Here is a 13,927-nt window from a genome sequence, read left to right as displayed (position 1 = left end):
TAAAATACTTTTTATATTTATATAATAATATAAAAATTTAAATAAAATTTAAATAAAATTTAAATAAAATTTAAATAAAATTTAAATAAAATTTAAATAAAATTTTAAAATTTTTTATATAATAAAAATTTAATTTAATAAAAATTTAAAAATTTAAATTTTTTTTTAAAAAATAAAACTTTTTCTTTTTAATATCCCAATGTATAATAAAAGTAAAGTACTTACTTCTATAAGCCCCACTCTTTTGTTATACTCTCTAAGCTAGGAGTAATACTTGATAAGCCTTCCCTAATAATAATGCAAGCTACATGTATACTCACCTACAATGTTACAACTAAGGTTTTGTAGTATGAGCAAAGATAAGCTAGAACAATACAAGGATGCAAGAGGCGACATTGGTGATTGCCTGACTGGCATGCAGCCCACTGCTTTGAGCGACCAGCGCTCGTAACCGGGCAAAATTGCCCTTTCTCGCCATTGCGCCCACAAGGGGGGTCTACGGGGCCCGGAACAAATGCACAAGCGCTGGGGGCGCGGCTGCAACGACCAGGGGAGCTGATTGCGAAAATTTGCGCAATGAGTTTCGGCTTTTATTTTACTCCATAGATATTTTTTTTTTGATTATATTGGAAAGTGTCCAACGTCCCCCGTTCCCGTAGTACTCCGTGGTCCCAGACATATCCAGCAGTAGTATAATATGGACGGAGCGCCGGAAGTTACACAGCTGCGTCTGTTCAGCTCTTTAAAAGATTCTCTTTCCTCTGGTTGAGCAGGACTGGTTATAGAAACTGCCCCTAAAGACTAAAGCAATTGAGAGTTTCTAGCCTCTGAAAGTCAAATCAGCATTATGTCGGCTGTTTTGAGTGAGTTTGCTCACCTTATCGGTGCCGTTATATCTGGCGGATATATTGTCTGGTCTATTGTCGAGCGCGTCTCACTGAAGTATATTAATCGTGATCTGACCCCCTTTGCGGCCTACTCTTCGCTATGGATTGCCGTTGTCCTCGTCCCTTTCTTCATATATATCCGCAACCGGCTGTACTACCTCCGTGGCAGTCGCATGCATGACTGCAAGCCCGCCAAAGTGTATCCGCACCGCGATCCTATCCTGGGCCTGGATATGCTGTTTATTATGCTCAAGGCTGTGAGGGAGCATAAGGTTTTAAGTATATGGTATAGCCTTTTCCACTCTATTGGCAGCACTTACTGGACCCTTACCACTGGCAAATGGGTTCTCATGACCTGCGAGCCGGAGAACATCAAGGCTCTACTGTCGACGCAGTTTGAATCGTGGCCGCTTAGCCCGATCCGCAAGAAGGGTTTGGAGGAAGTTCTTGGTCCGCATGCCATCTTCACCGTAGACGGGCCGGAGTGGCAGCATGCCCGTGCCATGATCAGACCCAGTTTTGTGAGGAGACAGATTACAGACCTAGAGTACATGGACAGGCATGTTGAAAACTTCCTCGATAGGCTGCCTAAGGATAGCTCCAAGTTTGATATACAGGAACTGCTCTATCTCTTTACTATGGATGTATCAACTGACTTTATGTAAGTAAACAGTTAACCTACTAACTGATCCGTGGCACTGCTAGATTAACTAACTAATTTAACTTCCAGGTTCGGACATTCAACCAATATGCTCACCAACCCTTCTAAGGAGGCCCTTGAATTTACTAACTCATTTGACTATATGCTCTATGCTGCCGCGACACGCGGCCGTCTCGGCTGGCTCTTGCTGCTAATGCCCGACAAGAGGTTCAGGGAATGCATTAAGGTGTGCAACAGCTTTATAGATCGTTATGTGGCTGATGCCATTACCCAAGACAAAGAAAAAGAACGTTCATATGTTTTTATGTACGAGCTTATCCAATCTGGAGCATCTCCAAGAATGGTGCGGGATCAGTTAATGGCCTTGATTCTGGGTGGCCGCGACACAAGCGCCAGCACTATGACATCGCTTTTCTGGATACTAGCTCGACGACCTGACGTGGTGAAGAAGCTAAGGAATGAGATTTCTGACTTGAATGGTAGGAAGCCGACATGTGAGGAGCTGAAGACTTTGAAGTACCTTAATATGGTATTGAAAGAAGGTATAACGATGAGTCATTTCCCTCAGTTCTGTTTCCCGAGAAATATGCTGACTTGCATTGTAGCTTTGAGACTCTGGCCACCTTTGCCTTCTAATATGCGCACTTCCAATAAGGATATAGTCCTCCCTAAGGGTGGTGGCCTGGATGGCCAAAGCCCTGTATTCGTCCCTAAGGGCACTGATTGCCGCTTCTCTACTTATAGTCTGCATAGGCGGAAAGACTTATACGGTGAAGACGCTGAGGAGTTCCGACCTGAAAGATGGGAGTCTCTTCGACCATCGTAAGTTTCCTAAGATTTAGTCGTTTAAGAGAGAATGCTAACTATGCTTGAAGTTGGGAGTATATCCCCTTCAGTGGCGGACCGCGTATATGCATCGGACAGCAATTTGCCCTAACTCAGATGCTGTACTTGATTGCGAGAGTGCTCCAGCACTTTGACCAGATTAAGCCAGCTGATAATAATCCCATGCTACAGAAGGCAGGCACGACGATATCCATGGTTAAAGGGTGCTGGATTTACTTGACGCCACCTTGAACGCGTTACAGGGATAGGATAGGCTGAAACTTGGGAAAATAAAACTTACAGGATATTCTTGTTTTTATTTTTACATAGTCGGCCTGCAGCGCTGCAAGCAGAGTAACCACAATAGTCACTCCTTCATACGCACAGTAGGCCGGCAGTAAGAAGAAGAGGCTTTTGCCTTCACCCGTCCCTACGAGCACAGACAAAGCGAACTCTACTATAGTTCCATTTACAATTTAGTGGAATTGAGCATATATAAGGGTGCTAGAGTTTGGTTTTGCACACCTATGTAGAGTAAATATTTGATCTCTATCTCTGACCCTTAATATGCGGAGTACAGTTGGATTAAATCCAACTAACCAGCATTATAGAATTCTGCCAAGGGCCCTGAAATTATCCAATGACAGTAAAGTAAGCACCATGACTTTGGTAGTTCCCTATCAGGGGAACTACTCGTTTTTTTAGTACCAGCACATTATATAGCCAACTAAATACCTAAGACAGATCATTCCTGTTTTTCACTGTTGCATAACTGTATTTTTATACGTTACGGCTAACCATTTCTGCTCTTTGCTTATACGGCCTTTGATACACTAGAAGGCCAATACGTAGGGTTACAGGGACCTACCATTGCGACTGGATAGCCTAACATCTCCGTCCGCAATCTCCAGTCCTAAGAATATAGTTCAGTATACCTATAAGGCTATTTACGTATATAGACCACATGTGCGCAAACTATTCTTCGTCTTCCACGAGTGATGACTTACTATCTGATCAGCAACATCTGCACTAGTTGCCGTTAAGGCTCACGGCCAGTACACAAAAGCAATTGAATTAACATGCCAATGCGACGACCCAGATGTGCAGCCAACGTCGCCATCTCTGCCACCGAAAGCTTGCGACGCCTTGAATGGTCACCTTACGCCGAACCTACAGAAGGTTAGAATTAAGTTTGACCTTAGCCTCGATAATGACAACATCGAGCACAACCATGTCTATTATCGGTTCGGCTATGTTGAAGACGCAGACTGCACCCTCAATTGGGAACAGCAAGGCATATGGCGGGCACTTCTGAAGGAGACTTGGGAGGCCCTTGTAGCCAATACTTTCGTAAGGGAGCTTATCCTTGATGAACTTCCCCAACGTGGATATCTACACATCACACTGATGCGTTTCGCCAATTTCTTAGCCGACTTGAATCTGCAACAATTTACCTCCTTGCTACATAGATTCTGCAGAGAACCGGACGAGAAGAGGGTTCGGCTGGCAAGAATTTCTCGGCAGCTTGGGTGTTTTGTTTTTCCGCCATATGAGGCGATTGAAACATCTACATAACAATGCGGCAGATCCTCTCGGCCTCGAAAAATTCGACGTTGGTGAGACATATATCCCGCTTTCTTAGAGCCCGAGGCATTCCCTCTTTTACAACCTCTCAAACTAGGATACTGCTTTCTCTGCTGGAAGCTGATTTCGTTTATACATGGTCATGCTCAGGTCCTCGAATCTCTCGACATAAATGAATGCATCAGCGAATATCCAGGTGAAGGCGCATTTCCATGGTCCATTAATCGGGGATTGACCCGGGAAGAGTTCTTTGATGAGGTATACAAAGCGAAGCCACGACTTAATGAGCTAATTGTTGGAGATATTAAGTCATCACCCGTGGAAGACGAAGAATAGTTTGCGCACATGTGGTCAAACGAAACAATTATTGAGCTTATTTGCTAGAAGCTGAAGGCAGACCCAACGCTAAAGGCATTTAGGTACGGAGCTATGGCTGATATAGTATCTTCATAATACAAGAGGAGACCAATGGGAATTGATTTAGCAAAGATCATGATCAGAGAGCATACAATCTTCAGATGGCATTAGTCAAGAAGAATAGATTAGGCTAAGTTTGATGAAGGATCTAAGAGAATGTCTGTTGTTGCTGCCGTATAACTAAAGACAAATATATACGCAAGCTGGGTATTACACTTACTAAATACGAAAAAGATGCAAACGACTTTATGGAAACACTTAAGGGACTACGAGGTTGCTTTGCATAGTTAATGTTTCCTAATGTAAGGTCTAAAGACTGGTTACGTTGTCTTTAAAGAAAGCTGGCCAAGGGAAAAATTCAGATCCTCTAGCTAAGAAATATGGCTACGATACCTATATAAGACTATCAGATTCTTTGACAAGTTGAGCAAGACGGAAGCATGGGCAGTGCACGCGATGTAGAGACTCTAACAAAGTGAATAATTACTCAAGTGTTCGCAAGAGAAGTCTTGTTCGAAGACTGTCGCCTAGAAAATCTAAAAAGAAAATAGATACGTCTCCAAAGGGGATATCTTCTATTTGAACTTTTTTTTAAATCTATAAATGAGTAAACAGCTAAAGACATGATTTGCTTTTACATAGGGTAGCTACTTAAGTTCGCAAAGAGAATTTAAACTTGCACCTATTGTGCGATCGCACAAGTTAGAGAGTTGGCGGGTCAGGCCGCTAATGAGCTGTGGCGTTTCTAGATTCAGCTCAGCGCTTTCGCTGGTCTTACTGAGACTACTTACAGCACTCTTGGGAATTCGATTTGATCAAAGTACCGTAACGTTGAACAAATACCCAACTCCGTATGTTTTGATCGTATCTATTTGAACTAGTCTATGCCGCGGCGATGCACAGAGTTGTGGGGGCGTTCCATGGCAGCGGGGCATCCAAAAGACAAGCGAGGCGCCTCGAGCTGGGCTCACATGAGCTGGCAGAATCAATAAGACAAGCGAAGCTCCTCGAGCTGAGCTCAAACTCGTATGAGTTGGCAGAATCAAATAAAAGGCCTACTGCACTAGTCGGTGCCGCCGGTGTGGTAGCTGAGGGCTACTAGTGCATCCGTAGACGCCAAATGCTCAATAATTGGAGAATCTAGGCCTGGATTGCACGGGATTGTTAAAAAAAAAGGGCGTTAGGTGGGCCCAGGGCCATCTGAAATCAGCTAAAGGACAGGGGCAACAAGACTATTGATTACCGGAGATTCAGCGCATGTAGATCCATAAGTCTGGATCGTGGCAAATATAACATAGGCAGGAGGTGGTCTATACCTCTTTGACAGTCTATTAAGAGGCCCGATTCCTTCTTGGATCTTTTTTGCTTCTTACTAACAGTATGGGGATTTTCGTGGTTTTTTATTGTATATCTATCAATTTGTGAGCTGTGCACTAGCTCTCTCGTCCACGATGGTTGCGTTCAAAGCGGCGTTGTTATGGCTCAGTACATCAGCTTACGTTCTTGCATTACCAGCAAGTAACAAGGACGCTGAGTACAAGTACGACATTAATGGCGAGCTCCTTAGCTCTGGCGCCGACAAGAGGTCAAACAGCTATCCAGGTATGCAACAGCCTTATCCTGATAGACCTCGTAAGAGCGTTTTACCGTAGCCATTGTCTAAACAGCTGGATAGTCTGTAAGAATGACCGAAACTACTCGGCCCTTGTGCGCAACAAGGCCAAAGCATCGCCATTTTGCTCCACCTACCTCCGCAGCACGAAGATCACAACAGTGACACCTACGATTCGCAAGACTACTACTCGAAGCGACATCAAAACAGCTACCGTTCGGCAGACCAGTACGGTTACAACACAGAAAAATACAGTGGCCACAGCCAGAGTGACGGACACGTCTACTGCCACCCAAACAATGACAGTTACTGCCCAGGTCACAGACACCAAGACAGATCTAACTACCATTACACTCACGGACGATCTCACCAACACTGCTACGGCTCTGGCGACGAGAACAGCAACAGTGGAAGTCACAGTTGACATCACAAAACAAGTCACTGACACTGTTACTATTGAAGTAACGGACACGATTACCAACCAGATCACGAGCACCGTAACCGAGGGAACCACCGACACAGAGTCTAAAACGGTAACAGTAATGTAAGTAATTATTAGCTGGACAACCCCCCTGCCCCCGAAGATTTAATGCTAACACTTGTACTCTAGTTCGACGTGAGCCATTCTTTTCCTCTCAACAGACTTTAAGAACGAGGCGATATTGACATTTTGTAGCGTCCCGGCCCCTATCCAAACCGTCACCGCGAGTAAGTCATCCTCTGTCAAAATATTTCGTAACACATACATTTAAAACTAACTCCCTTCCAAGACAAATACCATTGTTCCATCACTGGCTACGGTACAGCCCAGTACAGTGTGGCCGCTGGTCCAAGTGGCAGTGGCAACTTTGCCTCCTGTAAGGCGTTCTGCTCGACGGTATCGGGCGCTGTTAGCTTTGGATACGGTGGTGGGCAATGCTCCTGCTACAACGCTCCAGCGTGAGTTCCCACTGGCCTTGGTCTCGTGTCTAAGACAATGAAGAGTAACGCTTTTGAAACTATAGAGAAATAAATGCGAGGAAGCAAGCCTCCCAGTACTATTTCTCAGACCTAGCTTGCCCTTCTGAGAATCCTCCCGTAAGTTTTATTTCCCCTGCCGCGATCTGGAGGATGATCCTAATCTCAGGGCCCTTTTAGCCCGCCAAACGCGCCGTCACTCAGCCTAAACTCCCCGACTACATCCCGTGTGATGATCCTCGAGATGTCAGCAGCGCCTGCTCGTGCCTCATTACTAAGCCGGCCGTTCCTACTACCAAGACGGCTACCGCCTACCCAAAGACCATCACGGCCACCGTAACAAAGTGCAAGACGGTCACAGTTACCAAACCAACGACAGTCACAAAGACGAACCAAAAGACTGTCACCACAACCCAGCACCAGACCATCATAAAGACAGCCTACAAGACCGTTACCGCCACCCACCATAACGATGCGACGGTGACTAATACCGTTACGAATGAGGTCACTGAGTATGATACCATCACAATGACGGCCTACAATACTATCTCTGCAACGGAATACAACACAGCGTACTTCACCAATACCGATATGGTCTCTCAGACGGATACGGACACTCTCACTGCCACAAACACCAACTATGAAACAATTACCAACACCGTCACCGTGACTGAGACCAGTACCGCCACGTCTACATTCACCCCTCCCACGGTGACCGCGACGATAACTCAGAATGGATTCGAGTATGGGTCCTAGAACGTGAATAAGAAAGTGTCTCCAATCTGGTAGGGTTGACAGAGTGCCAGTGCCAGAGGTGGGTGGCAGAGGTAAGGGCGAGGGATGAATGGCGAATGGAATTTAGATCTTCTCTTCTCTTTTTAACTAATTTTAATGGCTGTCATCATGCTTTTCACTTTATTTCTGGCCTTGGGGGCAATTATAGAAACTAGAAGTTACACAATATCCTTAGCGGAGTGGGTTATGTATCTAGCAGAGGGGCATTAAATGCTGACATCCCGTTATATATACTACTTTTAGACGATCTAAAATGGTTTTTTAAGCTATCCCTTGGTGGGGTAAAGTCAAGGGTTAGTTTATCTACTCCATAGTAAAAGTGCCTTGCCTCCGTAACCTCCTGTCACAAATACCGCCAGCTACCCAGTTCGCAATTCTCTACACTTGTTTATTCGCCACTAACTCATGTGGAAAGGGCAGAGGTAAGAAATCAAGATGATTTCTGCACTCGATGTCCAATGGGGTCGTCAACAACATCTCTAGTAGTGAGGTATTGATGAGATTTAGCAAGTAGCATTGCATCGGCAAGGTCAATAGGGTGCCACTCGTTCTGTTTGCGCTGCCCATTGGCTTCAGGGGACACTGGATAGCTGCCTGCGTTGTCAAGGACATCCTATGTGATTTGATCGATGCCTTTTATCCAGGTGCCAGGAATTGCATTCAACACGGTTTCAAGACGGCCCAACATCCAATGTGCATGCTCGTGAGGAATGTTCACTGACGAAATAGCGTAGCTCTATGTCGAGCTAGTTGTCCGGTTGTGGCAAAACAACAAGCTACACAGCGACAGAATTGTCATGCGGGCCCTCTCCTGCGTAAATGCATTTAGTATCGCCCAGCTTCATGAGGTTGTTAAGAGATCTATGGTTATGGAACACAATGATTAAATTAAATCTACTTGTCGGCCTCTACATGCAATCTCTGACAATGGAGCGGAACCCGAGATAGTGATGCAGGATTGAATCGTTCGATTGCTGTTGCAGTTCCATCACGAGGGATGCGGTGGTTAAGTGCCTGTTGGGGCGTGCGCGCGCGCGGGCAAAATATTGAAAGGCGGACCATGAATTCGGACCATGCCAGGTAGAGAACTGGAGTAGCGGTTTGCATTGATGTAATCGAAGACGATGTCTTGCTCCTCAAGTACTTGAAATAGAGCCAAGGACCATGCGGCTTTCAAGACTGTTGCAGGAGTGCCGTGAGGCCTTTGAAGGTTCTCAAATGGCACCGAAATGCGGATACAGGCGAGCTGATGTGTGTCAAATAGTGTAACATTAACCCTGTCACAGGAGTTCTCTCCAGAACCCCTTTGCCCTAGTCATTTCCTCGCTGCTCACATGTGATATCCATTCGTGGAATTTTTTAGGACTCGCCACAATGTCTGGCCAGCGTAGGCTGCGCTCAGGTCTTCCAGGAGATAGCCTGTTGATGTAGCATCATGAAACGCATGATAAATCCTCAATTCGAAGTTCAGGCACAAGGAGCCGCCGTCACTACTCAGGTGAAGCTATGAGAGAATCTTTAAAGTCATGTTAGATTGGTGGTCGGGCATCGGCAACTCTCTGTCCTCGCTGCGACCGTTTTGCCAGATGAACTTGTTCAATTGGGGAGTTCCTTGGGGAGTTCCTTGGAGCAACCTAGAACCCCTGAGAACCATGCTGCACAAACACTGTCCGCCAGATGGCCGGCCGGCAGAGGATTTCTTGACAGGCATTCTGAGTTTGGCGAGATCTAGAGGTTGTCCAGGCAAAGGCACAAGCTAGACGCGACCCTAAAAACCATGGCCTCCTAGGTCACCCACTACGAGCATCCAGACTTGAGCATCCGTTGCCGTTGCAGACATGCTCCGATACAGGTCCTCCAAACCCATCACTGCGTGTTCTAGGGGTGTCGCTGCATTGATGCAACCACTGACGAATGACATCAGCGTGGTGAACCATTCCACTGTCCGCGAAAGATGATTGTCGATGTGTCATCAAGCTTTCTTCCGTGGCCCTCACTCTATAGCGCCAGGACGCCTCTTTCCGGAAAGATGCGCTGGAACGACTGTATGACAGCCGCAGGCGTGGGCACTGCCGGTACTGTATTTACAGGAGCATTTCAGGTCTCCTCCCGTGATACGACTCGTCAGTTCTTGACCAAGTGTTTGCTGCATGCGTCGCATGTTGGCCACAATAGGTATCCGGTTTTGCATACCCCAGAAAGCAAGATCAGACTTGGGCCACATGGTTCGCTGCCCTTCCGAAATGGTCTGCTTTCTCTTCGCCCAAATTTCTTCTTGCTGCGTGATCTATGGTGGGAAAGGAAGGCTCTGGGACAGAGAGCACGTATGGTCATGAAGAATTGCTTCAAGGTCTTCCTAGAGGGTTCGCCAAGAGACTAAATCGATTACAAGGTGGTGAGCAGCCATGAGCAATAATGTTTGGCCTTGTTGATTGAGGGTTACGTCCGCTGCAACTACCGACCCTTTGACAATGTCCAGGCTGGCTTGCGTAGCATCGACGATATTTTGTATGTGCCTTCGTTGTCTACGTCGTCGTGGACATAGAAAGCCAGGTTTCGGCAACACTAGGAGCTATAACCCTCTGAACAAGTATAGCAATACCTTGGTGGTCTTCCGAGTGTGAAAAATGAGCTCTAAGCATGGAGTGATGGGTGGCGGGTCTCTGAAGAGACTGCTCGACATGTGAAGGTGCGATTGTCTGCGCCTCGCCTATGCCAATTTCCTGGTTGAATCGGTTCTTCGATGACGGTCAACCATTGTCCACGAGAAACCTTTTGGATGGGTGAAAGGAAGCGGTCAAGTGATTCATCTGGGGCAATTAGTGTCAGTATGACCGACTCATCACTTAGCTCCTCGGTCTCGTCGGCGGTTTCAGCAAGTGTCGCTGCCCGTACCAATATGGCGACACTGGTGCGGAAGCCCTGGGTTCGACAACGAGTCGCAACCCGTATCGCTCTGGTTGAATCACCACCGAGTTTCACGAACGAGCTGCCACACCCAATATTTTGTAGTTCTATGGCCAATATTGACAACCACGCCCGCTGCGAGGAGGCTTCTATGGGGTTTACCGGTGGAGTCAGGCTGGGAGAAGATGCATTACTCGCTCCTCGCCTTAACAAATCTCTGGCTGCTGGTATGTCTAGTCCATTTAACTAGTCCCTAAATTTGACACGATCAATTTTCGTGGCTGTCATCTGCAGCAAGTCGGTTACGGCCACCCATGCTGTCGGAACCTAGTCAATCTCGCTTTAGCAAAGTCAGAGATAGTCTGCAGTTGCTTGTGCTAGTCCTCGTCAAGTAGGACCCCCGCGGCTCATTTGGGACACCTTCCGAAGGCAAAAACTGTCCAGAGTCTCCCAACAACGAGAGGATGGCAATAAAATTCTTGTGGTTATGCGTTGAGTGCAGCGAGCCACAACGGCGACCACTCGAACGCAGTGGTAACTGCTCAGAACCCCCTCAACCTCTTCCAGCTCGAATCGCTGAGCCCGTATCTTGGCTTGGTTGCCTATTCGGGCTAAGATGGCGATGCTTCCGTCGGCATTATACCTTGCCAAATCACCCGTGCGATAAATCTTCTAAGACGAGCTCCCACGTTTTCGCACGAAGGGCGGCGGGGGCATGAAAGAGGTAATAGTGTTGGTAGGGTCCCTGTAATATCCTCGCGCCACACTTGGGCCTTCAACCAAAATTTCGTTGATGGCGCCAATGGGCAGAAGCTTGCTCGGATCCTCGCGGTCGACCATCCACAAGGCGCTGCACACCGGGGTTCCAACTTTGTCTAGGTAAATGGAAGCGGGATCGAGCTCCTCAATAGCGGCGCAGACTAATGTCTCGCAAGGGTACCCCATCCATGAATAGACGCATCTTTCTACCCTAGGTTTTAGAAGCATTGTGATGTATTAGTTCGCCAGCGGGCATGAGTGCTTTTAGGCTTGGAAGGACGCCTTTAGGCGTGAGATTCTAAAGAGCAGTCGGGGTCTGAATAGCGAACTCAACTCTGGCAGACTTTATATACTCAGTCAGAGCGCATTTGCATGTTTCAGCGGAAGGTATGCAGATATATCCGCCCGCTATGGGCTGGCCTAGCATTTCGATAGCACACGCGCCCCAGGCCAGACCTACAAACTGTAGAACCCGGGTACCTCATATGCAGCCAACCGATTAGCAAATGGGGAGAACGAAGATACGAGCGATCGGCACTCTAAGACGATACCTTTCGGATACACAGTACTCCCACTGGTGAACATGATGTATGCTGCGCGGCCCAGGTCGCTTTCAATTGTTCCGGATATTTTGGGACGGATCCCCCGATCGAGAGTTTCGAAATGGGAAGCGCATCTCGTTAGAATGAAGTTGCGAAGACAAACACCTCCAAACACCATCTCCAGCTCGGCGAATGGACCGTCTCAGCCCTGTAAGCTGTAGAAAAGGCGCTGCGTGCGTCCGCTTCTAGTGAGGTCTCTGTTTTACGTAAAACCTCTGTTGAATATTCTCTCCTCAATTCATGAGGCTCACGTTGACCACCCAGGATATAAGCGGCGTCGAAAATACTCGTATCAGCGGATTCAGAAAGTTTATGATGGATTATCTTCAGGTTCATCGGAGACCGGCACCGCATTGGAGACGGCTCATTTCAGCTAAGAAACAGCTTTCCCGCCGCGGATTTCCTTCGGGATAACCCTCTCAAAATCCCTACCTATTGATTGTCAACCTCTCCTAGTTCTATGAAACAATGCCCCAGCCATGAGAGCAAATGATAATATGCGTTGTCGTTACTAAACCAAATGGAACTTCGAACCCCTCCCTTTTCGTCTCAGCCAACTTTAGTTGTCGACATCATTCCAATAAAAATTAAGGACCTCGCATGGCAGTCTTGGAGATTGAAGATATTCCCGCTTAAATACTAGGAACCATAATAGTTGTACAATGAATCACATTTTCCTTTCCCAAGCCGGTTGGAAAGGCAATTTATCATGGCGTTTGCTAAGCAGCTAGAACTTGCTTTGTCAGAACTGATGTGCGCAGGAATTAAATTACAAGTAAGTCGATATCTTCAGAATATAGAAATAGTGCTGATAGAGCTATTCTTGCTTGATCCGTGCCTCAACGGTCTCCCACTATGCCTAAACTAGCGTCTGAGAACTACCGCTTTTGAATCAAATAACCTGACAGCCAGACTTTCAGTCAAAGCAGCCATTACAACCTCATCCGTGGCCCTCTTGCCATTCTTGGCGGGCTTACCCAGTGAAGGATAATCCTAGGTATAGCCATTGACTGTGACTTCACCATTGTCCGAAGCACCGCCCGCTGTTAGCCTCCATACCATCCAAGACTCGTTGGGCCCAACCGTAACCACGTAGTCTTTGGATCCTCTGACCCCTGATCCAGCATTATAGTGTTTCAGATTCAACATGGCTAGCCGAACCAAGGCCCCATTGCGCAGCTTCGCCAAATATCTCGAGTGAAGGTTAAGGTTATCAATATAATAGGAAATGAACTAACCGTCAGATGCTGTGACCATGCAAAAAAAGCAGCAGCGGCCAAATTTCCATAGTTCAGTGACTTTTCATCCCTAACAACGACTGACAGACGTCGATTCAGCCGCTTCAGTAGTGACTTACCAGCGTAATCTGAAAACCCGTCAAATCGATCGAAAATATGATGAATGGTGGCAACAGCGCAGCTAGCGCAATTGACAGCGTCAAGGCCGCAACAGCAAGACACTTGGACAACATGGTGAAAACCTGCTAATGAAGTGAATAGTACCGACCCTGCAAAGACAAGATCTTTTTGAGATTTTTGTAGTGTAAGCATCGTACTTTATTTGCGATTTCCATAGCTTATAAAAGGATCAGCAATCCTCCATGTCCGGGCTCGATAATTTCAACACTCTTGCGCCTGTATTGAAACTTCATTCTAGTTAGGCGAGAACACCGGAGCATCGCTGTAATAGTGGCTAGACATGTGGGCTAAGGTACCCCAGGTAATAGCGCCGGATATTTAACAGCCAAGCCCGGGCCAAGACTGTAAGCCCGAGATTCATCGTGACTTGGCTATCAAAACACCGCCATACGCCCTGAGAATTAAAACCCTAATTATACATCCCCATGGCAACTATTTCTATTGTACGTTTGTGTGTGCTTGATCGAAACAGCTCCCACTTGGGCTAAGTTTAACAAAAAGTC

The 13,927-nt window shown here is 46.7% G+C and overlaps 3 protein-coding genes across 3 annotated transcripts; 2 read left to right on the top strand and 1 right to left on the bottom strand.

Annotated features, from left to right (window-relative positions):
• Window positions 1-847: 847 nt before the first annotated feature.
• TRIVIDRAFT_53311 (uncharacterized protein) lies at window positions 848-2,625 on the top strand (the record flags this gene model as incomplete). The annotated part of the gene is made up of 3 exons (XM_014100636.1): window positions 848-1,548; window positions 1,618-2,370; window positions 2,424-2,625. 3 exons carry the CDS (start codon window positions 848-850, stop codon window positions 2,623-2,625), a joined length of 1,656 nt encoding a protein of 551 aa, XP_013956111.1.
• A 3,200-nt stretch (window positions 2,626-5,825) lies between these two features.
• On the top strand, window positions 5,826-7,699 carry TRIVIDRAFT_201614 (uncharacterized protein; the record flags this gene model as incomplete). The annotated part of the gene is made up of 7 exons (XM_014100635.1): window positions 5,826-5,976; window positions 6,050-6,530; window positions 6,597-6,602; window positions 6,663-6,694; window positions 6,757-6,925; window positions 6,991-7,063; window positions 7,124-7,699. The coding sequence occupies 7 exons, from the start codon at window positions 5,826-5,828 to the stop codon at window positions 7,697-7,699; spliced, it is 1,488 nt and encodes a 495-aa protein (XP_013956110.1).
• Window positions 7,700-11,317: 3,618 nt separating this feature from the next.
• Window positions 11,318-11,632, bottom strand: TRIVIDRAFT_222630 (uncharacterized protein; the record flags this gene model as incomplete). Its single annotated transcript, XM_014100634.1, has 1 exon — window positions 11,318-11,632. The coding sequence occupies one exon, from the start codon at window positions 11,630-11,632 to the stop codon at window positions 11,318-11,320; it is 315 nt and encodes a 104-aa protein (XP_013956109.1).
• Between the last annotated feature and the right edge of the window lie 2,295 nt (window positions 11,633-13,927).

Source organism: Trichoderma virens (genome assembly GCF_000170995.1).
Source record: "Trichoderma virens Gv29-8 chromosome Unknown TRIVIscaffold_56, whole genome shotgun sequence".
Taxonomy (NCBI): domain Eukaryota; kingdom Fungi; phylum Ascomycota; class Sordariomycetes; order Hypocreales; family Hypocreaceae; genus Trichoderma; species Trichoderma virens.
Note: the sequence above shows the minus strand (reverse complement) of the source record. Positions and strands in the feature narration are given on the sequence as shown.